General features: G+C 45.1%; 1 protein-coding gene across 1 annotated transcript; it reads left to right on the forward strand.

Annotated features, from left to right (window-relative positions):
* The first annotated feature begins 15,415 nt into the window (after positions 1–15,415).
* Positions 15,416–27,271, forward strand: LOC114792613 (transmembrane protein 47-like). Its single transcript, XM_028983922.1, has 3 exons — positions 15,416–15,718; positions 19,553–19,693; positions 26,272–27,271. Exons 1-3 carry the CDS (start codon positions 15,523–15,525, stop codon positions 26,451–26,453), a joined length of 519 nt encoding a protein of 172 aa, XP_028839755.1. The 5' UTR covers positions 15,416–15,522; the 3' UTR covers positions 26,454–27,271.
* Positions 27,272–27,869: the final 598 nt, after the last annotated feature.

Genomic DNA, 27,869 nt, shown 5'->3' on the forward strand with positions numbered 1-27,869 from the left:
GTTCCTCTGTGTCCTCTGCTTTTAACCCATCACCCTATGTGAGTTGTGGACAGCCATGACAGGCGCCTGGGGAGCAGGGTGTGGGGATGGTGCTTTTCTCAGTGACACCTTAGTGCCACCTTGGCGGATCAGGATTTAAACCAGCAACCTTGTGTTTACTGAACCGCTTCCTTAACCGCTAGGCCACCGTGGTTCGATCATCTTCTTATTGTTGGAGATTGTAATATCCATGTGCTTCCAGCAAATTGACATGCTATTGCAGAAGGACATGCTATTTTAAGCAATTTCCTTCAGGATTAATAAAGTTTTCTTATCTGGGGTTTTGTTCAGATATGTCCATAGCAAAAGCCTTTTTTTCTTTTAATCTTTTGCAATGTGTGACCAGTCCAACTCTTGTTTTAGCACATGGTTTTCCTGTTTTTAACATGGAGATTTGTGATGTTATGTTCTCTGATGTTCTCTGTCCTGTTATATTTGAAGTTCCTCTTGCATGCAGAGGTTCAGATAATCTCTGTCCGCTGCCCTGCTGTAGTTGAAAGGTTTGAGCCTTTATGCGATTCCCTCAAGAGGAGATCGTTGGTTGTTTAAAGCCTGCAGGGTCTCTGAATGATGATGTCCCTCCTCGGCTGTTTAAAGAGATTTTACCCACAGTTAGGCCTGTTGTTCTTGATCTGTTCAATCAGGTCATCAGTTTGTCATCATGTGTGGTCCCTAAGAACATGCAGCAGTCCAACCTCTGATTATAAAATTTGCTCTCAAACTAAACAACCTTTTATTTATAAAATCCTTGAAAAGATAGCCCATAGTCAACTGATGGCCTTTTTGGAAATGCATAAAATGAATCGGCCCTCTTAAAAGTTTTTAATGACATACTCTTAGCTACTGAGTCTGGTGACTGTGTTGTTCTTCTGCTTTTAGATTTGACAGCTGCATTTGATTCAGTGGATCATGCCATTTCACTCTCTTGTTTAGAGCAGCGGATGGTTATCAGGGGCACGGCACTGGAGTGGTTCAGGTCGTACTTGGTGGAGCAAACTTTTTGCATCGGTCTTGGTGACCATGTATCGTCCGCCACTCCTCTCTCGTGTGGAGCAGTCGAGAAATCAAGCTTCTTACAGCTAAGGCAGCTGGCTAAAATAATGCCTAATCTTTCCCGGCAGCACATTAATACACACCTTTTTACCACTCGGCTGGATTACTGCAATGCATTTTATATAGGGGTCAGTGCTTCATCAATCACACATCTCAAGAGGGAAACTCAAGCAGCTCAACTCTCAAGCAGCTCAACTCTTAATTGGCACTTAGAGGTTTGAGCACATTTCTCCCATTTTAGCTTTATTCATTCCACTCAGGATTCATTTTAAAATTATTTTGGTTGTTTTTAAACCTCTCCATGGCATTGCCCCATCCTATGGCTCTGAACTGCTACAGCCTTATACACCCACACGCTCCCTCAGGTCAGCCAACCTGCTGCTCCTGAGTGTACCAAGGACTGAGCGCAAATTAAAGGAAATTTAGAGGAAATTTCTGTAGGAGCTCCCAAACTGTGGAACAATCTGCCTTCAGAGATTAGACAGGCCTCTTCTAGCTTTTTAAAAATCCCGTTTGAAAACCCTCCTCTTCACCCTAACCTTTGACACCTTATGAGATATTTTAGTTGATTTTGTTGAATTTATACTGTTTTATGTTTTTTATTGGTGCTTGCTGGTTGTTTTAAAGTGCTCTCTAAATAAAGTTGGATTTTGGATTGTATGCCATTTTATACCCATTCCCCCCTTGGTCGTGACAAAAGAAGCAGGTCAGAAACAGGCGCTTTTGTAACCTGATGCAATGTGATTTGTTACATCATGTCCATCATAAATCTCCTGTTTCTGAAGTTACCATCAGTGGTGAAAATCCTCAAAGGTTCTGGCATCGGACTGATTTTCCTCTTCAGGCTGTCAGTCTGGGCCTCTGTTAAAGGAAGGCTGCAGTCTGCTACCCAGGGATCAAATCTGCCTTCTCCCCATCGAGCTACTTCTGAGAAAATCTGATTTCACACTGGCCATAATGTTTGTTTCCACTTCAAAGCCCTGAAGCATCATTCTTACAGCAAACATGAGATAAAAGTCCTTCATCTGCCATTGTTCTGCATTGTATTACTTTATGTTACTTACAATATTCTTTATATTTTATATTACAATAATATTCACCTCTGAATTTTTGGGATCATTGTCATGTTGGAGGATCCAGCCATGTTTCATCTTCAATGCTCTCAGTGACGGAAGAAGGTTTTTGCCGACAATCTAATAATACACGGCCCCATTCATCCCTTCCTTAATAAGGATCAGTCGTCCAGTGCTCTTTGCAGAAAAGCAGCAGTAAAGCATAATGTCACCCCCATGCATCACAGTGGGTTTGGTGTTCTTGGGAGTCATTCTTCCCCCTCCAAACATGAGCTTCATTTTGGTCTCATCGGACTGGACATGTACTGGCTTAAGCAGGGGGACCTTTGGAGTGCTGCAGGATTTTAATCCATAACATTGTAGTGTGTTACTAATAGTAACCTTCGTTACTGTCCCAGCTCTCTTCAGGTCATTGACCAGTTCCCCTGTGTAGTTCTGGGCTGTTTCCTCACCGTTCCCAAGATCATTTGTACACCACAAGGTGAGATCTTGCATTGAGCTCCAGGTTATTTTCTAATAATTTCTTTAACAGTTGATCTCTTCTCACCAAGCTGCTTGTCTGTTGTTGATTGGCTCGTCCCAGTCTTGTGCAGGAGTACAATTTTGTCCCTGGTGTCTTTAGACAGCTGTCTGGTCTTGGCCATGATGGAGGTTGGACTCTGACTGTTTGAAGGTGTGGACAGGTGTCTTGCTCAGATAATGAGTTCAAACAGCTGTACAGGTAACACAGGCAACGAGTGTAGAGCTTCTTAAAGAAGCAGTAACAGGTCTGCCAGAATTCTTTCCAAATAAATTCTATAAAAAGCATACAATGTGTTTTCCTAGATTTATTTTACATTCTGAAGAAATTACAGAACCCTCTCGTCTTTTTAAGTGGGACAACATGCACAATCGATGGCTGACACTGTATATACACGGGCTTTGCTTCATATATATATATATTTGTTACAAGAAAATAATTTAAAAGTGCTACATAATATCTATTACAACCTTTTTGTGTTCCTTTTTTTGGGGTTTTCCACTTTGCTCAACATTCTTCATTTCACCAACATTAATAAAATCTTAACTTCTCAGCCAAAATAGACAATATGTTGCACGAAAAGTCAAGTCTTCATCTTTGTGTAGGTTATGTTGTACAGATGCATTACGTTAGTTTAGTTCTGTGCATTTCTGTAAATCATCAAAATCCAGATTTGTATAGGTATGTAAAGGTCTGTTGGGAAGGGGCCAGGATAAAAAGAATATTCCTGCACTATATGCTATATGTTATAAGCAACGCTTTGTGTTTCTTGTGTCGTTGGACAAGCAGTGATGATGGGCCTCATCCCATTCTCCAACTGGGCACAGCCGCTGGTTTAAATTGGAAGGAGCGTCAGCAGCACACCCCTGACGCGCCTCAGGGAGCGACACCTCCTCTGAAATCTGCAGACAGATTTGGCAGCAACCCAGTGACAGATGCTCTGTTTGGCCAGAAGAAAAAAACAACAACCAGGACCCTACAGATACATACCCTAAAATAGAAATGCAGGAGAGACAAAAATAGGAAAGCATGGAGACACACACGCACGCACACACGCACACACACACACACACAGTGAGAGACAGTGAGTTGGCGAAAGGCACTATTCAGTAAAAGGCCGTTGCGAATATATTTCACAGAGCAACAGTCAGGGCTTTATGACGGAACAACAAGATTGATTTATCTGGTCTTTATTTTTAATAAGTACCATGAGAGAGACCCCCACCCACCCCACAAACAACTCTATTGTCAGCCCCTAACAACGACGGCTTAGCGTCTCACCCGTCACCAGAGAGGGACGTTGTTCCTGTTAATCACAGTGAACGATGCAGGACGATGCAGGAACAATGAGGTGAGTCAGGGGGTGGGGGTAGACAGAGGAAAAAGTCGATCTGGCTCCGCTCTTGGCCACCTGCAACCTACAGGACTCATCTGTTACGTGATGACAAAGAAAATAGTCACTGGAGGGTAAACGTTGAGGTGAAACAGAGCTCTCCTGCCACGGCCACCTAAAACAGCAGATGCTGAAAAAAAAATCACATCACACTGTTATTTAATGTTGCTATTTATTACACAAAAAATCCTCAATTATGTTCCACACAAATACATGTAAAATATTCACCACTATCAATCAGAAAAAACAAACAAAAAAAAAACCCAATAAAACCTGTAAGCTGGACAGAAGCTGGCAAAACATTTCCATGCTGAAGATGTAACAAAGCAAAGACACTGTTACAAAAAGCAATGCTGCAAAAAGCACAAGTATCTTAAATTAAACCATAAATAAAGCTGTGCATTATTATTGTTGTTGTTGTTGTTTAGATTCGGGGCGGTGGTTATGACCATGTAATTCCATAACCTTTAGAACCCACACACCTGAGGTCAAATACGAGAAAACGTGTTCAGAAAAGGGGCAGTGGTGGCCTAGCGGTTAAGGAAGCAGCCCCATACTCAGATGGTTGCCGGTTCGAATCCAGATCCAACAAGGCGCCACTGAGGTGCCACTGAGCACCGTTCCCACACACCAAGGATGATGGGTTAAATGCAGAAGAGACATTTCACTGTGTGCTGTGTATCACAATGACAATCACTTCACTTTAACAACGAAAAGCATCAGCAAAGCATGTAGCAGAGATCGTTCCGTGGACACAAACGGAACCACGAACCCAGAAGAAGCCCCGCCCCCGTTGATGACGTTGATGGCCTCTCATCCCTGCCAATTAGCTTTTATGTGCCCCAGTGCTGAGATGGGCTCCATTCTCCGGGCAGCGGAATATATTAACATTAATTCAGCGCCACCTTGCTTTCATTTACGCATTTCGTTAAAGGACAAGTGCTCTTCTGAGATGGCGCGGTGATTGTTCGAGGTGCGCGCGTTTTAATTGGTCCGCGGGGCGGATCACGTGTTTCGGCGACCGGCCTCGACCAATCGCATCGCTCCTAATTCCACAACCTCGTTGTGTTGACGCGGAATTGTCACGGAACAATGTGGCTGGTGCAAAAATAAACATTTCAACATTTTAAAAAATGCAATATATAAAATTCCATTAAATATAGCAAAGGCCCAAATAAACACTGAGCGTAAAGAGAGTCAATTTAGATCAAAAGCAGGTCAGACGGACGCCAGCTCCACATCTGGAAACATCTCCGCGTGGCCCGCGCTCTCCGCGTCCGACGGCAGCGGGGCGATGGTGTGCTTCATCCGGTACAGCATCACGATCACCAGCGCCAGGAGGAACAGCAGCAGGCACACGAAGAGTCCGAGGTACGTGGACAGACTCGGCAGCCTGGCGTCCGGACGGCCGGTCTGCGCCGCAGTCGTGGTCCAGATGTGCTCCTCCGAGGAGACGTTGGGGGACAGCCTGGAGAAATCCTCCGGCGCCGAGGTGAAAAAGTTCCTCCAGATGACCCTGTCGTCCAGCATGGCGAACCTCGGCCAGGAAGTCCGCGGGAGTCCTCAGGAGGAAGGTTCCCCAGCACCTCCGCCCGGTCCCCCGGCCGAAACGGCTCCGATCTCCGGCGTCGCGCCCCGCATCCTGCTCACACGCGATCGCTGTCGCCTGTCAAACGGGCGGTCGCGACATGTGACCACGTTTCCCCGGGGCGTCACCGACGTGCCGTTCACGTTAACCCCGGACCCTCGCGTGGAACCGAACATCTGTAAAGGACATTTGGCGACGCGTGTCGAAATCCCCGAACTCATCCCCGTTCGGAAGGAACAGTTCCTCACCCCTTTCGATTTTTTTGAGGGACGTATCATTACACCCCGAAATGCAACAGTTTGCTATGGCCTGCATTTAATTTTTTTTTTTCGTGAGATTTGTTCAACAACGACAATTAATTTTTTTCACAGCCCAAAACCACAAGCAGTTTGTCTTAGTGTTCTTTACAGCCACTAGGTCATAGACCCTCTCTGGAAAACACAGATGGAGAAAGAATGGAAGACACTTCAGAGAGGGACCCCCACCCAGGATAGCAAGAGTGTAATTGCCACAGGGTTACTGTTAATACCGTGTTAACAAGCGTCGTGAATTTAAGTTCTTTATTTCTATGATTGTCCATGCTGATTGTGCTCAGAGTCAAGGTCTCTGTATAAATAAATAAATCTATTTGTTTTAAACGCCAGAGGACCACCGACATTTTTGTGCATTTGCTCTCTGCTGCTGATTTGCCAGAGAGCAAAAATACAAAAATTCCACATGGTGACATAAACATGGTTTATACTTAACAGTACAGGCCAAAAGTTTGGACACACCTTCTCATTCAATGTGTTTTCTTTATTTTCATGACCATTTACATCAAAACTATGAATGAACACATGTGGAGTTATGTACTTAACAAAAAGTGGAGACCTGGCCTCCACAGTCACCGGACCTGAACCCAATCGAGATGGTTTGGGGTGAGCTGGACCGCAGAGTGAAGGCCAAGGGGCCAACAAGTGCTAAACACCTCTGGGAACTCCTTCAAGACTGTTGGAGAACCATTTCAGGTGACGACCTCTTGAAGCTCATCGAGAGAATGCCAAGAGTGTGCAAAGCAGAAATCAACAACAATAACAACAACATTTATTTCTTATATAGCCCAAAATCACATACAGTATGTCTCAATGGGCTTTGACAAGCCCTACAGTTGACACCCCCCAAACTTGACCCTTCTGCACATAAGGAAAAACTCCACAGATCAGAGCAAAGGGCGGCTATTTTGAAGAAACTAGAATATAAAACGTGTTTTATGTCACCTTTTTTTGTTAAGTACATAACTCCACATGTTGGCACAGCACACTGCCAACCCCCCTCCACCCACCCAGTAAACCCCTTCCCCACATATACAGCATGCTGCCCCCCCCACCAATCTGCTTCACTGCTGGGCGGGTATTTAACTTTTCTGCCCTTCATGATCACTGATTGGATTACAATACGACACGGACCTAATACGTGTCTGTTGCATGAACCACATTGAATTTACCTCTGATTCGTTAGTCGCACCATTTAGAAATTAGGTCTCTGTGACCAAATTGGTCACACTCTAGAGCCCAGCAATTATATTGGGGGTATATTGGCTGGATCTAATTATTGGGGGGACATAATTTCCTCCTGGAAGTCATGAGTCCATCACCCAGTGTTGTGGGGCCAGAGGTCCATATCTCTACCTCTCTGGTGGTCTGAGCATTGGACTCTGGAGGTGGTCTAGGTGCTTGATTTTGTGCCCTGGAGAGAACAAACAGAAACAGTGGCAGATGGTGGCATTGTGGGGGTAGTGGTGGCCTAGCGGGTAAGGAAGTGGACCCATAATTGGTTTGAATCCCAGTCCACCAAGGTGCTACTGAGCAAGGCACCATTCCCCCACGCTGCTCCCTGGGCACCTGTCATGGCTGCCCACTGCTCACCAAGGGTGATGGTTAAAAGCAAGGGATCATCACGTAGCCATATTCATATCTTACCTGAGGCTTCAGTCCCTGGTATGAGAGACTTAATATGAACATCTTACTGGTTCATCCCATCTCTTTCCCTTGAAGAGTTCTGATAAAATGGTTGTATGAGAGAATTGCTGAGGCTGAGAATTTTATATTCCATCAGGCCTCATAACTATAAAAAATGTTTAAATGAGAGACATATGGACAATATAAGTTAAAAGATTTTTGGTTTTGATTTAACCAGTAATGGCGCTTTACAGCAACATCTTTATTGTCTACAGTTGATCTGAGTAATGTGATGTCAATTCTAACCCTAGTCTGTTTCTGGTCTTGGTCTTGACCAGCCATGGTCTTGGTATCACGTTAGTGTGTCTTGGTCCTGGTTTTGGTCTCGGTACCCTCAAATCTCGGCAGTTTCTTGGTACCCTAATAGCCTAACTGAGGTGAATTGAACACTGTCTATGTTTGACTAGCTGACTGTGTAGACGTAAAAAATTGACACCGGGGGTAAGCTGAACCCCTTTCAATTTTATCAAAAATATTTTTGGAAAATGACCCCCCCCACAATGGATTTGCAACATTTTAGGGCAGGATATTTAGTCTCTGACTGCACTTATCAATCACACTGACAGCAAGAGGGGAGAAAAAGTACAGTGCATTGGGCTCAAATCCACCTTTCAGTGATTCAGTTCTGAGATCCAGTTTCATCCGTTAATTTACATTGTGTTCCTGGTTGAGCTGAGTTGCAATGAGTGTGCCTTTGATATCTATGTATTTATTTAAGGAAAGAAGATTGCTTCTGTGAAACGAAGGCATCTTTATGAGTCAGGTGTCTCTACGCTGAAGGAAAGGTCAGTGTTCATATTCCAGCCGAGATGATTGTTTAGTATTGAATCCATCTCAAGCCTTTCTGAGTGCAAAAATCTGACGTCCCTGGCAGATCTCTTCTTCACCGCTCCTCAGGGCAGGAAATTATTTCTTCTGTGGGTAGCACTGTATGCCGAAGATTGATGGCCTTTCGATCCATCTCTTATCGATGGGGGTGTAATGAATCAGACAGTAAGTGGAGGAGATTGAGTCTTCAAATCGACCGTGCTGCAGCATGACGCGCGCTGTGCTCTGTGGGATTTTTAATATCGTCTGATTCCACAACCATTTCACCGCATGAAAGACGGAATGATTTGTCAATGTGCCATAAATAATTCAATTGCAGATTCAGAAAGCTTGTTTCATTCATGGATGTTATGGCATGGTGCTCAAGCAAACCAGACTCATGCAAAACTTTCAAACTTAGGCCGCGTAGGCAGGGAGGGGCACAAGCGCGCGGCATGTTGAACAACTGAGAATTTGATTAATTATCAAAAACACTGGACAGTGGGCAAAATGCACCAAACAAACAAACGAACGAAATAAGAAGGGCGCACGCATGAATCTACAAAGCACATGTAGCAACATGCTTTTAGTTTATTTTATTGTGTCCACATGGGAGCACGTTCTGCTATGTTGTCCTCCGCATGGAGACACAGAATGCTGTTTTAACCCAGCCACACCTGTAAGTGGTGCTGTAAAACTCCCCTTGTTTGGTGTGTTAAGCTTCCAGAATATGTCTTTGTTCACCAGCCTTGTCTTTTCATTGAAAAATACAGCATACAGAGGGTTTCTTGCAGTTGATTTATTAGCTGCAGCACAACCATTAACATGTTGCTGTTGTTGTGTATGACGTGTTTGGGGGTTATAGGTCAGGTTGGAGATTAGGCCAATATGTCAGCATTTGATCACTCCGCTGGATGCAAGGCAAAATTGGTCTGAAATGACTTTTTATAAAAAAAAAAAATTAAAAAAAAAAACGCTCTCGTGTGGATGGAACCACCTGATTGGCCAGGGCCACCATGGTCTCACACGCCTGTTATGATTCAGGATAATCCTTTTTTGACTAATGCCAAATGATCATCAGTGTCCAGAGTGCATTAAGAATAAAGTGGTGAACAGTTTGCGAACGTCTGACGGTAGATGTTTTCGTGCGTGTGTGTCGATCCCTGCTGTTGAAAGACAGCTTTCTCAGATTAGACGGTCTTTCAATTATTAATCACTGCAGCTGCTTCGTCCCAAAATGTTATGGGAATAACATTATCAAGGCACCAGCTAAAACAGAAGAAGGGATGACTCTTGGGAAAGTTTGTTCTTTTTGAAGTTCGGATGATTAATTTCCCAGTTCCATTTCCCTGTAAATGAGCTGTGCAAGATAAGCTTCGTGTTGCGGTAGAATCACATCATATAAACCATGATTTTTGCAAAGACCCTAATACATACATAATACTGTGCAAGTTCACTCCTCATTTCTTCATATTTGGCTTTTATTCTCCACTGGCTTTCCTAAGAAAAGGCTGATAAATGGAAAATTACACAAGAACAGAAAAACATGCCAGAGGCTCTGTGATGGTTTGCTGTTGGTGATCTCGTCAAAATTGATGGAAAACCTTTGCACTCCACTATGCATTTTCACTTAAACATCTGACCATTGTGTTTATGCATAATGTATTCAGCTTTACTTCGTTATTTGGAAGGCATGAAGACACTACTAGAACTTATATATTATCTCTTGTTGTGTATTAACTATTCATTCAACATATCACAAGTATTCATCTTGTCACACATTATACTCGTCTTTCTTTCTTTCTTTCTATGTATGCGTGTTTATTCACACTACATCACACTGGGGGTTGATTCTAACTGAATTTGTCAGATGGCAGGATGGATAGAAGTAAAGCGAAGTAATTGTTAATTGTAAAAGTGATCTTTTTTTATCGTTGTGCAAAATGAAACATGTTTTCTGCACTTAACCCATCACTCTTAGTGAGCAGCGTGCAGTCATTAAAGGCGCCCGGGGATCAGTACGTTGCTGGAACATTAGTGGCACCTTGATGGCTGGTGGGTTCGAACCTGCTTCCTTCTGATCACAAATTGTCACATGTGATACACAGCAGTACAGCACACGGTGCACACAGTGAAATTTGTCCATCACCCTGAGTGAGCAGTGGGCAGCCATGACAGGTGCCCGGGGAGCAGTGTGGGGGGACGGTGCTTTGCTCAGCGGCACCTCAGTGGCACCTTGGCGGATCGGGATTCGAACCGGAAACCTTCTGATTACGGGGCCGATTCCTTAACCGCTAGGCCAATAGGCCACTACTACCTACTTAAAAACGTTTTTAAGAAGGTATCGTGTATGCAATACCTTCAATCATGTAATCAGTGATGACGGAACAAGCTCCTGGGGTGGGAGTGCTGGTCCAGTGGGTTGTGGCCAGGCAACCCCATTCATCTGGCTTGAGTGTCCACCAGGAGTAGGCATGACATGTTGCTTACTTAGCAGAATGGACACTTCATGGTATTTTCTTCTATGTAACTAGCAATCAATCAGCACTTTTTTGCCCACCTTTAAAGCTCTGAAATGACATCATTTTGAGAGGCCAAATACTAAACTGCTTTCATGCTAGGTCTCTGCGTACTGTGACGGAGAGTGTAGGCCCTTGAAAGACATGAATACCTCCTTGTTGCTTCCAGCTTCCATTCTACAGAATTATTCTCTCCAAGTGAAAGAGAGCGAATAGACAAGATGGAGAATGTGGGTCCTGTCATCTCAGTCGCTACAGGTCAACGGTCGCTTTGAGGTAAAGAGTGATGTGCGATGCACCTAGGACTGCTGCTTAAACCGAATGTGGTGTAAAAGCCCCTTCGAAGGCACGCCTTCCTTTTTTTTAATGTACCCAGACCCCTTGTGCCTTTAGTGGATTACACGAAGCCCTTTGATCCCAGGTATTCATATGCTTCGTACGAAGCCTCAGAAGAGGCGGCTGCCTTCTTTCTCTACTATTTTAAGATATCAAAGGTGTGTGCTCATCAGAGCTCTCCCCTCCTTCTTCAACCCTTTCCGCCAAACACCCTGAAGGTGTCAGTAAGGAACTTCACTGCATCGGTACTGTAGCTGCAGGTAGCGGCACTTGGGAAGACGAGCAGCGCTTAAATCCTCAGATGCCAAATCCTCTTCTTTTGTTCGAGGTGGGACACAGACTTTTTTTTGCGATTTATTTTTAAACAGGAGGGCATAAAGTACAGGTCAACCAGAACGGTGCTAATGTAGGGACAAGGATAGAGAACGTCAATTTTCCCCACTGAGTTTTTCTCATCTTCACCCATTGTGAAAAGCCATTAACACACAGCAAGGACACAAAGTTGTTATCTGCTGAGCACTGAATGTTTGTGAAAGAGGATTCAGTGTTTAGTGTGTGTACCAAGCGGAAGACACATGTGTGCCTTCCTTGGTCTGGATGTGAGGTGCTGCTGTACACCGGGTTCGCAGCAGTGACCCCAATCTCTCATGGTCCCTGGGGGCTGCCATGTCTGCAGAATCATTCATCGTCTGCTCCCTCTGCATCGTTCTTCAGTACTGGCCCAGTACTGTCAACGCTAATAAATGAGTTTCAAATTAATGTTCCATCACAGGCTCCAAAACAACCCCATGTGGCAGCTAAGTCCTGGTGGCGCAGGAGTGGAAAGAGTGGAGGCAGTCTGTAATATCAGAGATGGGTTACATGGAACCCTTGGAGGAAAGATTTGTAAACCTATCCCTGTAGGACGCCGCTCCTCTGCCCAGATTTGAGAAGGGGTTAAAGCTTTAAGTGTACTGTACTGTACATTTTTACGTGACAGTGTCACGCACATAAAGGCGGTGGCACGTGACCGTACCGCTGTGGAACAAGACAGTGGCTCAGTACAGTCCCTAGTGGTACAGGACAGTCTTTACAGCATGAAACGTGCCACAGGACAGTGGCATGGTACAGTCCCTAGTGGTACATAAAAGTCATTGCCTCATGCCAGATGAGCATTCTCTATTTGATGTAGTAAATATGTTAAAGACATAGGATAGCTAATAGACTATGGAGCCAATAGCCATAGCAGAAAGAAAAATGTAAATATTTGAACATGTATGTAAAACTATTTTTATAACAGTGTAATTGTCACATATTCCAAAATATGTATAGAATTAAATCAGTTATCTGCTACCATCAAAATGGAGAAAAATTCGTTTGAGTCTGCGTTCACAATTTGGTTCAGAGCTCAAAACCATTTTCTACATAAATACACTGCGTCCTACGGTAGAAAAAAGATCAGGATGGAATTGTTTAACAGCAGGTACAGTAAAGTATTTCTCTAGTGGTGAGTGCAATTTACTGTGTAAAAAACGCTTTGCTAACCTATATTTCGCTCAAAAAACCAGCATGGGTAAACAGTTTTAGATTTTCTTTGCTGTGGCATTTTACAGTCCCTAGTGGTACACGACAGTTATTGCAGTTTGAAATGTGCCGCATGACAGTGGTTCTATATGTTGAGGAGAAATATTTTGAGTATATATAAAGTGAAGCAGAAGTATGTAAGAAGTATATTTTCAGACCTACACTTTAACATTTCAGATTGAAGTGACTATCCTAATTTCAGCAGACAGCGCCATTCCTGCTCTTCAAGACTGTTTGAGTGCAATGACTGGCAAATGTTTAGGGAGGGTGCCACCAATGGCGACAACACCATCAACTTGGAGGAGTACATTTACATTTACGGCATTTATCAGATGACCTTATCCAGAGCGACTTACAATCAGTAGTTACAAGGGACAGTCCCCCTGGAGCAACTTAGGGTCAAGTGTCTTGCTCAGGGACATAATGGTAGTAAGTGGGATTTGAACCTGGGTCTTCTGGTTCATAGGCGAGTGTGTTACCCACTAGGCTACTACCACCCAGGAGTACACAACATCAGTGAACCGCTTCATCAGCAATTGAATTGCAGTCTTCAAGTCCACCACCACACAATCAAACAAGAAGCTGTGGATGACTGCAGAGGTACGTGAACTGCTCGAGACACTGACTTCAGGAAGGGTGACAAGGTGGCCCTAATATCAACAAGGACTAAACTGTCACAAGCCATTACAGAGCATTCTAACCAGCTGCATCACTGTCTGGTTTGGGAACTGCACCAAATTGGACCACAAGACTCTACAGAGAATAGTCAGGACAGTGTGCTGAACTGGTTAAAGTTAAAGTAAAGTGAAGTGATGGTCACATGTGATACACAGCAGCAAAGCACATGGTGCACACAGTGAAATGTGTCCTCCGCATTTAACCCATCACCCTGAGTGGGCATGACAGGCGCCTGGGGACAGTGCTTTGCAATTATATGAAACTTATGACATATATTATTTTTTGAAAATAAAAGTAGTAGTAATTATCTGACGCAAATATATATTTTAAATACAATATTACAAAAATATAATTGTTACATATTGTTAAACATTGCAACCAACACCTAAAAACAAAACGACACGTAGTGTTATTATTTTGTAAACTTTTATTAAATAGTTTCTCTGTATCAAATAAACAAATAAATGTATGCTTCTGCTTCAATTTACAGTAAGTGTAACATGCTCTAAATAATCCCCTCAACATACGGAGCCATTTCAAACTGTAATCACTGTCCTGTACCACTAGGGACTGTCCTGCGGCACATTCAAATTCAAATTTTATACACAGTCATGATGACACAGTATGATATGCACCGAAATGCTATAGACCTCAATATTGCAAGTATTCAAGTGAAACCAATATGCAAATATTGCAAACATAACCAAATAATACAATGTTATGTAATAAAATGTAGTGTTGTGGTTGTATAGCCTGTGGGAAGAAGCTCCTCCTCATTCTCTCTGTGTTGGACTTCAGGGAGCACCAGAGAGAACAGTCCATTGTTGGGGTGGCTGAGGTCCTTCACTATCCTTCACTATCTTCCTGGCCCTGGCCCTTGAAGGTCAGCGTATTGAACCACCCTCTGTAGTGCTCGCCTATCCTGCATGGTGTTGTGCCCAAACCTGGTTGAGATGTCTCCAGTCAGGATGCTCTCTATGGTGCAGGAGTAGAAGTTCCTAAGCACCTTGGAGGGCAGTCTAAAGTCTCTCAGGCGTCTGAGGTGGTAGAGACGTTGGTAGAGACGCTGTCCACCTCTCCACTGGGCTCCTGTTGGTGACAGGGGTCTGGTAGGTCCTCTCCTGCTTGGTACTGAAGTCCACTATCAACTCCCTTGCCTTGCTGACGTTCAGGTGGAGATTGTTCCAGGTAGGCCGTCTCGTCGTTGTCAGAGATCATTCCCACAGTGTCGTCAGCACAGTGCTGTGGGTGCAGCTCCACAGTGCAGCTCCAGTGCTGAGGGTGATGGTGGCTGAGACATGTCCGCCCATCCTTACTGCCTGTGCTCTGACAGATCCACTGACAGAGCCACTATCTTGTTCCACAGCGGTACTGTCATGTCCCTTTACGTGCATGACACTGTCACGTAAAAACGTATTAGTACAGTACACTTAAAGCCATAACCCCTGCTGCCAGATTTCTGACACGTTTCCGATTCCAACAGTCGATATTTGATTACCTTTTCCTGACATTCATTAATTCTGGGGCAACACCGCATTAAGTTCCTTGTCACCCACCAGCCTGACGGGTCCCCGGGAGACCCCCCCTGCCGGAAGGCTGGCATTTCAACCCAGACGTTTATTAATAAGCTAATCAGGAACGTGGCAGGTTGAAAGCAGTGTCGTCCAGAACCTTCTGTCATCGGTCCGCCGGGTAGCCTGGACACCTGTGGACCGACGTGGGCCACCTCGCGGTGGTCCACCGACCGCTGTCCGCCAGAGGGTGGCGCGCACGGACCTTTCTTTTTATTTTTTATTTTTTGTGCCCAATGCGCACATTCGCAGGAAGAGTCTGGCAACAAAACAAAAAAAAAAAAAACGAGCAGAAGGGCGAAGCTCCACAGCAGTCGGCTCCCAACTTTCACGGCGGACGGAGGGGTCCCGCACCGCGTCCTCTCGGCCGCAGTATTATGAGAAGATGTCGGTGAACGAGGTGTACGTGTTCCGACCGTTCAAGCTGATCGCCCTGCTGTGCGTGTTCCTCGCGCTGTGCCTGGACGTCGTGGCACTCCTGAGTCCCGCGTGGGTCACGGCGGAGCGCTACTCGTTGTCTCTGTGGGAGTCCTGCACCGACTCGGGGACGGACTGGAGCTGCTACTCCACCCTGAAATCCGGTAAGCGGCCGCGCTGGCAAGATGAACCGGACACCCAAACTTGCCGACCACAGTCGTAATTCGTGTAAAAAAATAAAATAAATAAATACTGTGCGAAACCACTTTTTATTAAAAAAAAAAAGAAAAGAAAAGAAAAAAAGCCACCGATCGTGTAAATAACGTTACGCGCGGCGGGGCCGGGGTCACGTCGGGTGGCGCGCTGTCACCAAGCCCACGCGTTGTTTACCTCGGACACGTGAACGCGGCCGGCCGGGCCCGGCGCTCCCGTGGCGTGATGCGGGAGGAATTTGCCACGAATTTCGGTGGCCGCGGCATATGGCATCGAACAAAGAAGCATTGTGTTGGATCTGGCGCTTTCCTCTTACGCACGCACGCACGCACTTCGCGAGTATTCCGTACGTACGCGTACATGTGTAATCTATATATAAAATAATATATATATATATATATATATATATATATCCATGTGCCAGTGTGTGAAATGTGTTTTTATTTTTTTAACTACACAGCAACTACACGCAGCTGCTTCGTGGATTGGGCGCGGGGTGGGGGTGGAGGCTGCGTGAAGTTTGTTTTACGTTGTTTCAGGGTTGTGGGGTGTCGGGGGTGCGGGTGCTGTGCGAAGTTTGCTTTTCTCACTCAGCCGCTGAATTGATGGCCGAACGGCCCCCTAACCCCGTGACGTGACGTCACCTGCCATCTGGTCGCAGCGGTGACCCCTGCGCCCATTTCCAAAGGCCGGGTGGGTGTGCAGCGCCTTTTGTTAAGCTGAGGGTGGCACCTCCCGCTTTGTTTTTTTTTTGCCTTTTCTCTTTGGCTCTCTCTGTTTTTTTGGGTTATAGGGGGTTCATGGGGCGGGTGCTGGTGCTGGTGCGAGGCGGCCTTCAGCCCCCAGAGTAATAGAATTAGGTGTGAGTCATGGTGAAACGCTCCCATTCCCGTGATCACGTGTGAAGCCGGGACCCATCCTGCAGTGCAGTCAGGTCTCCAGTGTCCCCTGAAGAAGCCTCCATACCTTCGGCTGCCGCTGTTGTCCTTTCGGTGCACAATGGTGGGAGATGGCGGGCTCCCTGCAACTGGGAGCGGGGTGTGACCACTGTGTGTCAATATTTCATTTTCACGCTGTTGTGTACATGAGTGAGAACTTTGGTAAAAAAATGATTAATAATCACGGATTTATTTAAATTTCAAATATATATTCTGTTTTTATTACAGCTCAGCAGCAGAATTATTCTGAAACAGCACTACTCTGCGCATGAACGTACATCGACGTTATTATTTCAATATTCGATCCGTCCCCGTTGTCCCTACAGCACGCGCCGGTCTGCATTGTTATAAAGGTGTGCGCTGCCTGCAGCTCGGCAGCAGCAGGGAGGCGGGTCGTCTGCTCACTCTCGTCTTCAAAGATTTGTAGATTTTAGTATTGATTGTGTTTCTTTAATATAAAAAGGATGAATTACATGGGCGCTGCGTGCTGGGCTCGTACCACACCGTGTCTAGACTCTGAATAATGCATGGCCTGGGCACGAGATACAGTAAAGCTCTTTCAGTTTCTATTGATTGATTGTTATCGGTGTGCCTGAAAAAGCGAAAGAGCGAGAGAAAGAAAAAAAGAACAGAAAGAAAGACAGGTTGAAGTGTTTATCGTCCGTTTTACTTTTTTCTGCATCAGCTGTTCGCGCCCTGCTTTTGTGGAGAGCTCGGGCGTATCGATAGCGGTGAAGCGATTGGCCGGGTGAGTTTTCCTGGCCATTGATCGGCCACATTCCTCTGGGACATCCCTGCGGTGGCGCAGTGTCTCTCGGCGCTGATCAGACATGTTGGCCCCGCCCACTTGCCTGGGTCCGGACATGGACACTCACTCTCTATGCATGCGCTGGCCTTTCTGTCTGTTGTAGCCAAAGTCTAAAAAGTCTTAAATGGTGGGCTGTAAAAGCGAGAGAGCTAGAGATCTCTCCGGTAGAGAGAGAACGGGAGAACTGAAGACAGAGGCTGCTCGAATGCTGCCAGAGTTGGAACCTTGGAACTCATCTCCACTTCTTACGGCGACGTAGGATTGTATGGTTCACCATGTTTGCGATGTCCAGTGATGGTGAAGTCAAACGCGGTACAAAAAGGAGGCGCCACTAAATGTTGCCAGATTGGGCTGTTTTTACGGGAAAAGGTTCTTTTGGAGACTAGGTAGTGAATTTGGTTCCTCTATATGTCTGTGGGCATGTCCATCTATGCTTATGCAGGGATTGATTCTGGCTCAGATGAATCAGATAGCACACAGGACGGAAACCTTAAATATGCATAAATGAATCTAAAAGGTTAACACATGCAGTTTTTGGCAGTTTTGCCACATTTTTGATCACGTATCTGGCAACCGCTTATGCTACTTTGCTTGTGTTCTTGACAGAACGGAGCTTAAGACGACCAGAATAAGGAAGTTGTAGGTGAATAACTTTAAGTTGTAGGTGACTGAAATATTTACACACTAATAAAAAGACGAGGGTGGGTAGTTTGTAGAAATAAGCGGGCCTGCCTTCTTGGATTACGTAAATCCTGAAGACATTCTTGATGTCACGTTAGCGAACATGCTCCAAGCGCAACATCCATTATTAGACTTTGAAAATAGGGCTGTGGGAGATGTGGACCCTGAGCACAATGCGCAAGGCAAGGAAAAGTTGGGCCGAGGTGCATTTACTCCTCTGCAGCAGCGGCGACGGGAGCTTGGGACCGTTATAAGGAATTCATTTGTCACAGAGCGCACTCTGTTAATACCCCACCCCACCCCGCCGCTGTCCCTCCCCAACACAGACTCTCCGAAAGCCAGCCTGAGGCTGACTGGCAGGAGTCTGGGAGAGACTCTGCGTTCCGATTTCACAGCTTCCCTCGAGCCCCTGTGACGGACAGAATGTGCTTGGTGTGTGTGTGTGTGTGTGTGTGTGTGTGTGTGTGCGCGTACGTTGGGGGCTGCAGGAATTAACTTGGCCTGATTGAGTCAGCGTTTGATGAGAACAGGCAGAGTGGATTGATTTTGTTCGGATTCTCTTCCCTCTACTCTCACTCTCAGCCCGTACCCCTCCTGCCTTTCACAGCTCCTGTCCGACTCGGCTTCACATTCAGCTGCGCTGGATCTCGGCCGTCCCGATAAACTCTTGGGGATTTGTGGCGCGCCTGTTCTAACGGCCTCCTCTTATTTCCCAGACTTCCCGGCTGCAGGAAAAGCAATGAGCACATTGTCAGCGAACATTTACATTCCCAGGCCTCCTGCTTCGGCACACGTTGGTTCCCTCCCTCACGGAGGAGCGAGGGAGAGGAGCGGGGCGGGTGGGGTTGTGTGGTTCCTGGGGGATTTTGGTACGGAAATGGCTTTGCGCTGACGGAGGGTTTGGTGTCGTCGCGTGTAGCGCAGGAACCTCGGCAACGTTCCGTCACGCCAGCCAGCCGCGCTCCTTCCTCTTCCAAACTTCCAGAGAAGAGTGCAAGCGTGGTCACATGACGTCACGTTGCTTATTGCGGGGTCCCTGAGGCCTTTTCTGCAGACCACTCGCACAATTTCACACGCGCCGGCGTTCCAAAAACTGATGGCGCGGTGGAATTATTTTTAGCCGAGGAACGTATTAAACATGCATCACATGACCTGCTGTGTATGTTTGGAGAACAAGCGGCAGAATGCGCCCTGATATCCTCCCGTTGTGTCTCATTGGACAGTAGTGGGGGGTTATTGTCCCCCTCCTCGCCCGTGTCTGGCAGTTGCGCCCGAGGCTGGAGGGTGGCAGCGTATGTCGGCGCACCCCTCGTTGTGCCCCTCGGTGACCCCGTCTATCCATCCCTGTCTTCTTGCAGACTGGCAGATCGCCACGTTGGTGCTGCTTTTGGCGGGCGCGGCGGTAACCCTGGTGGCCTTCCTCATCGCACTCATCTCCCTCTGCAAAGGCACGCAGAGGAAGCACTACCGCACGGTGGCCGTCTTCCTCTTCACTGCAGGTAAGCGTCCGCGCCTCACGCCTGTGTTTTCAGCTAGACGATGCCCATTATCGGTCATCGTGTGTCCGTACTATATGAACCGCGCATTTTGAGGTTTTGGTTGCGTAGACAAAATGAAACAAATGAAATATGAAGGGTCCAGTAATTCCATGCCGAACAGACTGCACCCACAATTCGTTTCAGACAAATGCCAGTCCCTCCAGGATATATTGTGATATGTCACCATGATGAATTGTGCGTGGCCTTACAATTTTGTCTGATCACTGGAACCTTTTAGTCTGTCCTGAATTTCAGATCACCATCCCCAGTGCAAAAAGCTGAGTTGTACGTCACCAAACTCATCTTCTAGTTTCTGGTTGTCCAGATGCAGGAACGTGTGACATAAATCTATCACATTAACCAACAAATGTCACTTAAAAGCAATTCCATTGAGTTTTGTACAAACACTGCATTTGATTTGTAATGAATTATACAAGAAGAAAAAAACCTCACACCTTCTCTGCAACAAAATAGAAATGTTGGTATGAAATCTGGCGTCTTAAAGACATTTAAATTGTGGAAGGACTGACAATTCATTTTTGTCAGGAGCACCCATGGTTTGATTATTGGCACAAGTCACTCTATTTGATTATATTATAGCATGCATGATATTTTCTTAATTGAATGAATAACAGTAATGAGTAATATTTTCTCAGACAATTTACTGTTTGTGCTGGATGAGAAGTTACATGCCATAGAATTATAATGAGAAGAAAAGTCCCAAATGATATGATTAGGAAAATGATTAAGTTGTATTTTTCCAGTATCTGGAAAAAAACGTTAAATGCCAGTACAGCACAAACATAATGTCTGTGGTATCTGGGGTTGCCAATGGGAATATTATTATTAACCTATTATTTGTACATAATAGGTAAGTTTTGGCTGTAATTTTGTTTGCTGCTGTAGGAGAGTTCAGTGAACAAAATGAAAGTGAGAGGCAAGGTGGCAGGAGGGGCTGCGCTGCACCGTGACACTGTAGATCAGTACAGCAGGGTCAATATTGAACACTACCGCTCAACCTCCGTGTTGTATTGCAGCACTTGAAGATCCATCCACAGCATCGCTGTTTCAGTGGTTGCTATGCAACATCGTTGGGTCACTGTTCGGGGTGGGAGGAGATGCTCATCACGTTATATGTAGCAGCAGGTGAGACAGTAAATTAGACAGAACTGAAGCCCAGGATGCCAAGTTGGAAATGACTGTAATATTGTTTTCAGTGCATTTCAATAATCAGAAATACTACAATTAGCAGGCAATGTAACAATTACAGCTATGTAATGATGTAAATTATCTGACGCCTCATTGGCTTCAAGCTTTGACAAGAAACATCTCAGATCAAAACATGAACTTGTAAGATTGTTATTACACAAACCAGTATAAAACCACCACGTGCTGGACTTAAGCCCTGTTCAATTCTTGTATTAAGATCTAATTTGGCTGAGCCAATCACAGGCTTTAAGTGGTTCTGTACACAAAAGGCCTGTATTTGCATGTTCAGATGTCACTTGCTTGGCTGGCAGTGTTTCTGCTTGCATAGACCCAATGTGAGGGAGACATCAAAGCACTTCCCTTTTAATTAAAAGAAGAAAAATAATTCTAATCAGTTTCAGACAGGCTTGCCAGATCTAATGAGTGAACAACCTGGTTAGTGAAAAAACAAACCCGAAACCCATCTGCCAGAATAATAAATGGGATTAATATATAAAGCATGAAGGCAGAATGAATATACAAATATTTTTTTTACGGAGAACAAGGCCACTGTTCAATTGTGGTGTAAAGCCGTGTCAGGATTTTCATGATAGGACCACCCTCTTCGGTCTTTATGCCCCCCAGAGGACAGTGGAGTGAATTGGTTTGTGGTGCGGATGTCTAGTGTTGGCCGCACATGAGAGTTCACAAGCAGGCCGATCAGATTACAGCCCATTAGCCGGATTCTCATGTACAGTACAGGCCAAATGTTTGGCCACACCTTCTCATTCAATGTGTTTTCTTTATTTTAATGACCATTTACATTGGTAGATTCTCATTGAAGGCATCAGAACTATGAATTAACACATGTGGAGTTATAAACTTAACAAAAAAGGTGAAATAACTGAAAACATGTTTTATATTCTAGTTTCTTCCAAATAGCCGCCCTTTGCTCTGATTACTGCTTTGCACACTCTTGGCATTCTCTCGATGAGCTTCAAGAGGTCGTCACCTGAAATGGTTCTCCAACAGTCTTGAAGGAGTTCCCAGAGGTGTTTAGCACTTGTTGGCCCCTTTTACCTTCACTCTGCGGTCCAAACCATCTCGATTGGGTTCAGGTCCGGTGACTGTGGAGGCCAGGTCTCCACTTTTTGTTAAGTACATAACTCCACATGTGTTCATTCGTAGTTTCAGTGACCAATGTAAATGGTCATGAGAATCTAGAAAGCACATTGAATGAGAAGGTGTGTCAGATGGGCAAAATGAAACGAAAAGAGTGGAAGCAGGAAGTTGCGTCCGTGCTCCTCTCCCTCTTTCCCCTTCAATCCGGAGAAAAGAGGCTGCCGTCGAGCACGCTCACTTACTAATGAGGAGAGGAATGTTTTCCCTTGTGGGTGATTCCTCTGAAAGAAATGCTCTAATTTATATCTGTCTCTCATTGCTCCTTCTCTTCTCCAGCCACCAGCAGACAGAGGAGCTCGGTGGAAGATCAAAAGAGCAGCCGCTGTAAATAGCTGAAAGTGTGCTGAAAGTGTGCTGTAACTGTCTTAACGGTCTCGGGATGAATGGTTGATGAGTTCAACCTGGCTTCAAATACAGGGCTACAGAGCCGGTCTAATTTCTGGTCCAACACCAACACAGACACAAATATGGACCTTAACAAGAGCAAAGAGGGCTTCATAGGCTCTCATTTGCATGCCTTTTTCCATTCTGTGTGTGTGTCTGTGTGTAGACACATGAGTGTGAACGTGGCAGTTGCTCTGTGCGCATTACATCACGTTACGCTTCTACAAATTCATCCTTCTTTCGGCCACAACAACGGCATGCTCTGCACACTGCCATACTTGGTCCTGCTGCAGTTGCCAGCGTTCCTCACTCCGAAAACAGTGTTACGTAACCCGCAGATGTCTGCTCACACGGCTTTCGTAGACACGGGGTCCTTAAGAAGCAGCTCCTGCTGCAGCAGGGAGCCTCAACTCCGCCCGAGTGTGGGGATGGAGAAGGGATCCTCGGCGTTCTCCATCCCCCACTGCTTGACTCCAACTTTCTCTCCCTTTTGTACATTGTTTTGTTCTCTTCGCTTCTCCCTTCCTCCGTCTTTCTCCCTCCGTGCCCGCACCCCTCCCTCTCGCCTTGTGTCACTTCTGTCTCCTCGGTACGGGAGGAAGTTGTTCCCAGAGCCGAGACTGAAAAACTAAAGCAATCCAAATGAGCCTTGTTAAGTGGAATGTGCTGCTGGCATTCGGGCAGGAGCACCCCTGGGTCGGGTCAGAGAGGAGAGGAGAGGAGAGGAGAGGAGAGGAGAGGAGAGGAGAGGAGAGGAAAATAAAGGGTCGAGGAGGAGAGGAGTCAAGTCTTTGGTCGGCCAAATGAGCTGCCCTCTGGTTAGCGGTCCGAGTGAACCCTCCTCAGACGCGCAGTTGGCCATGAACAGGCAAGTCGTGGATCCACCCACAGCAGAAGCGTAATGAATGTAGATTAATAAACGAGGAAGGATGGAATCGATAGTCTGATTGGAGTTTGTTTTATGAGGAGCCACTTGGCGAGCCGCTGCACAGCTTAGCAGGATGAATGAGGGGAAGCGATAAAGAGGCAAATTAGTGGATCGGTAGCCTTGGGACCTCTGCATACGAAGGCCGGTCTGAAACTGTAACTATGACAACTGGAGGGTAGCAATTAGCCAATGCAAGTTCCTCGGTGGTGTCAGAATCCAGGGGCCGCAGAATAATGGAAGCAGATGTTGTGCCGTGGAGAGACGGGCCAGTGTGCTGATTTCCTGCCGACGAGGCCGGTTTTATGAACATGCGTAAGCAGCTCTCTCCAGTTAGTCGTTTTTATAATGCACGACACCCAATTAGTTATTAATATAATGTAGGAAGGTTGAGAAAGAATGAACTGATTTAGATCAGGTATGACCAGCAGGAGGTAGGTGAAGGAGGTTAAAGATGATAGATGTCTGGCAGGGATTTAAAAATGTCATTTGTTAATATAAGCAGTTGGCAGTCAATAGTATTTAAATACAAAACATTCATTTGAGAATAATTTACTGTTGGTATTGATACAACTGTGTTATATTATTGTTTTAAAGCATCTTTGTAGTTTGTATTTCATCTAGTGTTTGTCTGTAAGTGTGTGTGTGTGTGTGTGTGGGTGGATGGGGGAGAGATGTGATTCTGAAGTCTGCACTAACAAGCAGCTGTTATAGCCTCATAAGGAGGGGCAAACACAGTGTGAGAAGACCTCCAGGGTTTGTGTGTATGTGTGTGTGCCTGTGTGTGTGTGTGTGAGATAGAGAGTTCCAGAACTACATCCCCGGAGTCAGTCTTGCCCCGGAGAGTTTGTGTCCTCCGCAAGAAAAACAATGACACAGACACACATACACACAGCTGTTCACAAGTATTTTTTTAAATTTTTTTAATAAAACAAATATCTTGATTTGCAGAATTCTTGTCTCTCCGCCCCCTCCATGGTCTTCATTAGTGCCAAGTGTGAAAACTAAGCTCAGCTCATGGGCAGGGTTCATTTCCCCGGCCACTCCTCAGGCACACGGCACCACATTGGGCAGCGAACAGTAAACAGGAAGGACTTCACCGCACCCATCCCAGTGTAAATAAGGTAGCATGCTTAGAGAGAACTGTGTCAGTGTTCAGCAGAAACGTCCTGTTTTTCTTGAGAATAATGCAGATATGTACCACCGAGGTTCAGGGCGTAGAATGAGGACATGGATCGATGTGATTACCACAACAAAATGCTATTCAGTTTCATTTTTTTCCTAAATATTTTGGACATTTGTGACTGCAGATAAGTGCTGTATGAAATATTTCTCTGTTTTGCCATATTAACATTTTGATGACTGGTTCCTTGTGCGTAAAATTATTGTTCCAAATGAGGTTTTCCCACAGAAGATTTCCCGGTATGGGTTCTGGAGCACATGATTAGGATTCAGTGTTTATGGATAGGGAATGACTGACTGAATGACATTTCCATTCCAATGTTCCGGGTTTGCCATAAACATGATAATTCGTTAATGACCACTTGATCCTAATTACGCAATTGCTGGAATGAATTCTAAGTATGGGGTGCTGTGCGCCGTGGGTTTGCTTTGTCTTGTTGTACCCTTTTTTGTTGCTCTTGACTACTGTCAAAAGTTTGGACACACCTACTAATTTATGGGTCTTGCATTCTTTGCATTTTTATCATTATGGAATAAAACTGAAGACACAGGACTATGAAATAACATAATACTAAAAAAACAACAACTTTTGATTATGACAATATAGAACATAGCAGTCATGAAGGTAAAAAGAGGTGACTGCTACAAAACAGATTCATCAAACATACTTCACTTTCTCCTGCTACAAAAAAAGCATTGGATCCTTCAAAATGGCTCCTTCTTAAGGCAGAAATATACTTGCTGTTAACTACGTACGTACATATGTTCAGTCATGGTCCGTATCCTGCGTTTCTTTGCATCGGTTTTTGTGCACATACTCAGAAACGTAACGTATACAACACCTGCATAATTTTATAGGGGCAGTGTTGCGATATCTACACTCAACAGATGACATTTTAACATTTGACATTTTAAGATACAGGGATTCATTTATTTATTTGATTTACGACCCCTGGTGGTAAGGAGTACACACTACAGTACAAGATATAAAAACAATATAAAAGAACACAATTAAACAATATAAGGTACAAGCGACATTGGGGGGTGTTCAAGGACATCATAAATATATAGAGAAGGGGAAAAGGGCTTAAGTCAGTAAGACTTAAGTCAGTAAGACTTTTGTCTGTTGGCTTTGCACCTGATTGATCTGAGCCTTTTTCCGGAGGGCAGTATGTTGAATAGTTAGGATGTAGGTGGTCTTTCATGATTGTCCTGGCTCTGGAGAGACACCTAGAGCTGGGAGGGGTGGGGAGTGGACAGCTGATCATCTTCTCTGCTGCTCTGGTGACTCTCTTGTTGGCTACTGTAAAACCAGCGATAAAAGGACACCAGCAGGTCGGTCTGCAGCCTGTTCCATCAGGACCCTGCGGTATTTGTGTTTGTAGTCCTAGACAGGTCCTCAGAGATGTGGGTCCTGAGGAACTTGAAGGAGGCCACTTGTTTGTGACACATAAGTGTGTTCATGACACATACATTTTGTCTTTACCTCTGAACACACAACATGGATACAGGTTTAGCCACCGATTCCTCATCCCCATGTATATCCGCTAATCAGAGTCCATTATTGACCTTATGACAGCGTGCCACTGCCTGGACCATGTTTACTCTGGATGTAGCACTGAACATGTTTATCATGGATTCTGATTGGTTGTTTCTGTGACTTTTTCTCTCTCCTCAGTGGTTCTTCAGGCCTGCGCACTGGTCCTGTACCCCATCAAGTTCATTGACGGCACAGTTCTTCAGACCTACCACGAGTTTAACTGGGGCTACGGCCTGGGCTGGGGGGCCACCATCTTCATGCTGGGGGGGGGCATTCTGTTCTGCCTGAGAACGGACATGTACGAGGACGCCATGTACTGAGTCCTCACTCTTGCACACACACACACAACCCTTTAACATGCTGTATTCTGTAGCACATATGAAACGCATCCCTTAAATAATTACTGACAGATTTTCAGGAGACAAGGACGGCTCGCCTCATGTTTGAAGTTAAACAGACAAAGCTACATTGCACACACACTGAAACACATCATTGTCATACACATTGCGCACACTCACAGGCTCATGAGAAAAATACACACCAGGCACTCTGTTATTTATAGGCCCGGTGACTGCAGGAGATGAAGACAGAAGGACAGCTGGGTGGACCGGAATGGCGCGTCCCACAATCCGCTGGGGGGGGGTGCGGTCATTTTAAATGGACTTTGGGATTTGCTTCTCTCTCTTTGTCTCTTTCTCTCTTTCTGTGGAGCTTCATGGATCTTCATTCTGCCTCCAGACGAGCGGGAGGTTCTTAGTGACAGTCAATAGATTGCTTTCTTTAAAAAAAAAAAAAAAAGTACTAAATATATAAATATCATTCTTTTGTATATTACATTTCTTGTGTTGCATTTTATGATATACGACTTGATATACATCATCATGTTCAAGTGTTCCTGTATTCCCTCATAGGAAGATTTATTTTCTGTTCTGTTGTTTGATAATTGCGGTTGTTTTGGAGCATGGAAGGCTCTTGCTGGCTGTATTTTTTTATTTTATTTTTTCATTTTCTTTGGGGGGGGACACGTTCTTTGCCCCCAAGTCTATGTATGAACATCCAGCAAGCATATTGCTTTCCCTTCTAATTCCATCTACCATTTGAAGAGGGGAATAAACAGCGCTGCTACCTGAAAACCCAACAGCGTGTCAGACTGTGTTGTTTTACAGGGACAGAGGCAGTTCTAGCTCTTTCTCTTTAAGGTGCTGTTGATGGTATGGAGGCCAGGCACAGGTCAGATACAACTGTAGGACCACTAGGTGGCAAATTTCTACATTTCTGTATATTAATAATAGGGTTGTCAAAATTCATGTGTTGATCACTGTGATTAATTTTTACATATATACTTTAAGATGTCTGTGAAGATTCTCGTTTCTACATTAAAGTAAGAAAGTCCAGTTGCCATGACTCAACTTTCAGACATACTTTAAGGTGGCTGTGTTTTTTAATCCCCGTTTGGGGTCTGAACAATGAAAAGGATGAAATCCTTTTTAGCAAAAAACAAACTATACATAAAGATGAAGATGGACATTGAAGGAGTTTTGGGGACACATATGGCTGTCCAGCTGCTCAGAAACATGGGAGCAAAACACTGTCAGCCACAATCAGATGAAAACATTTAAATGCACATAGTACCACAAGACGTGGTTAAAAGCATTTTGGGCCACTTTCCCACACTTGTATTTGTCTCACTGAAATATACTTGCTGTGAGCTATGCATGCATGGCTTTAGAAAGTTG

Source organism: Denticeps clupeoides, chromosome 6, assembly GCF_900700375.1.
Source record: "Denticeps clupeoides chromosome 6, fDenClu1.1, whole genome shotgun sequence".
Taxonomy (NCBI): domain Eukaryota; kingdom Metazoa; phylum Chordata; class Actinopteri; order Clupeiformes; family Denticipitidae; genus Denticeps; species Denticeps clupeoides.

Coding starts and splice junctions, on each gene's coding strand:
- LOC114792613 (XM_028983922.1), top strand. CDS start 15,523: ATGTCGGTGAACGAGGTGTACGTGTTCCGACCGTTCAAGCTGATCGCC. Junction 15,719..19,552: donor CTACTCCACCCTGAAATCCG/GTAAGCGGCCGC, acceptor GTCTTCTTGCAG/ACTGGCAGATCGCCACGTTG. Junction 19,694..26,271: donor CGTCTTCCTCTTCACTGCAG/GTAAGCGTCCGC, acceptor CTCTCTCCTCAG/TGGTTCTTCAGGCCTGCGCA.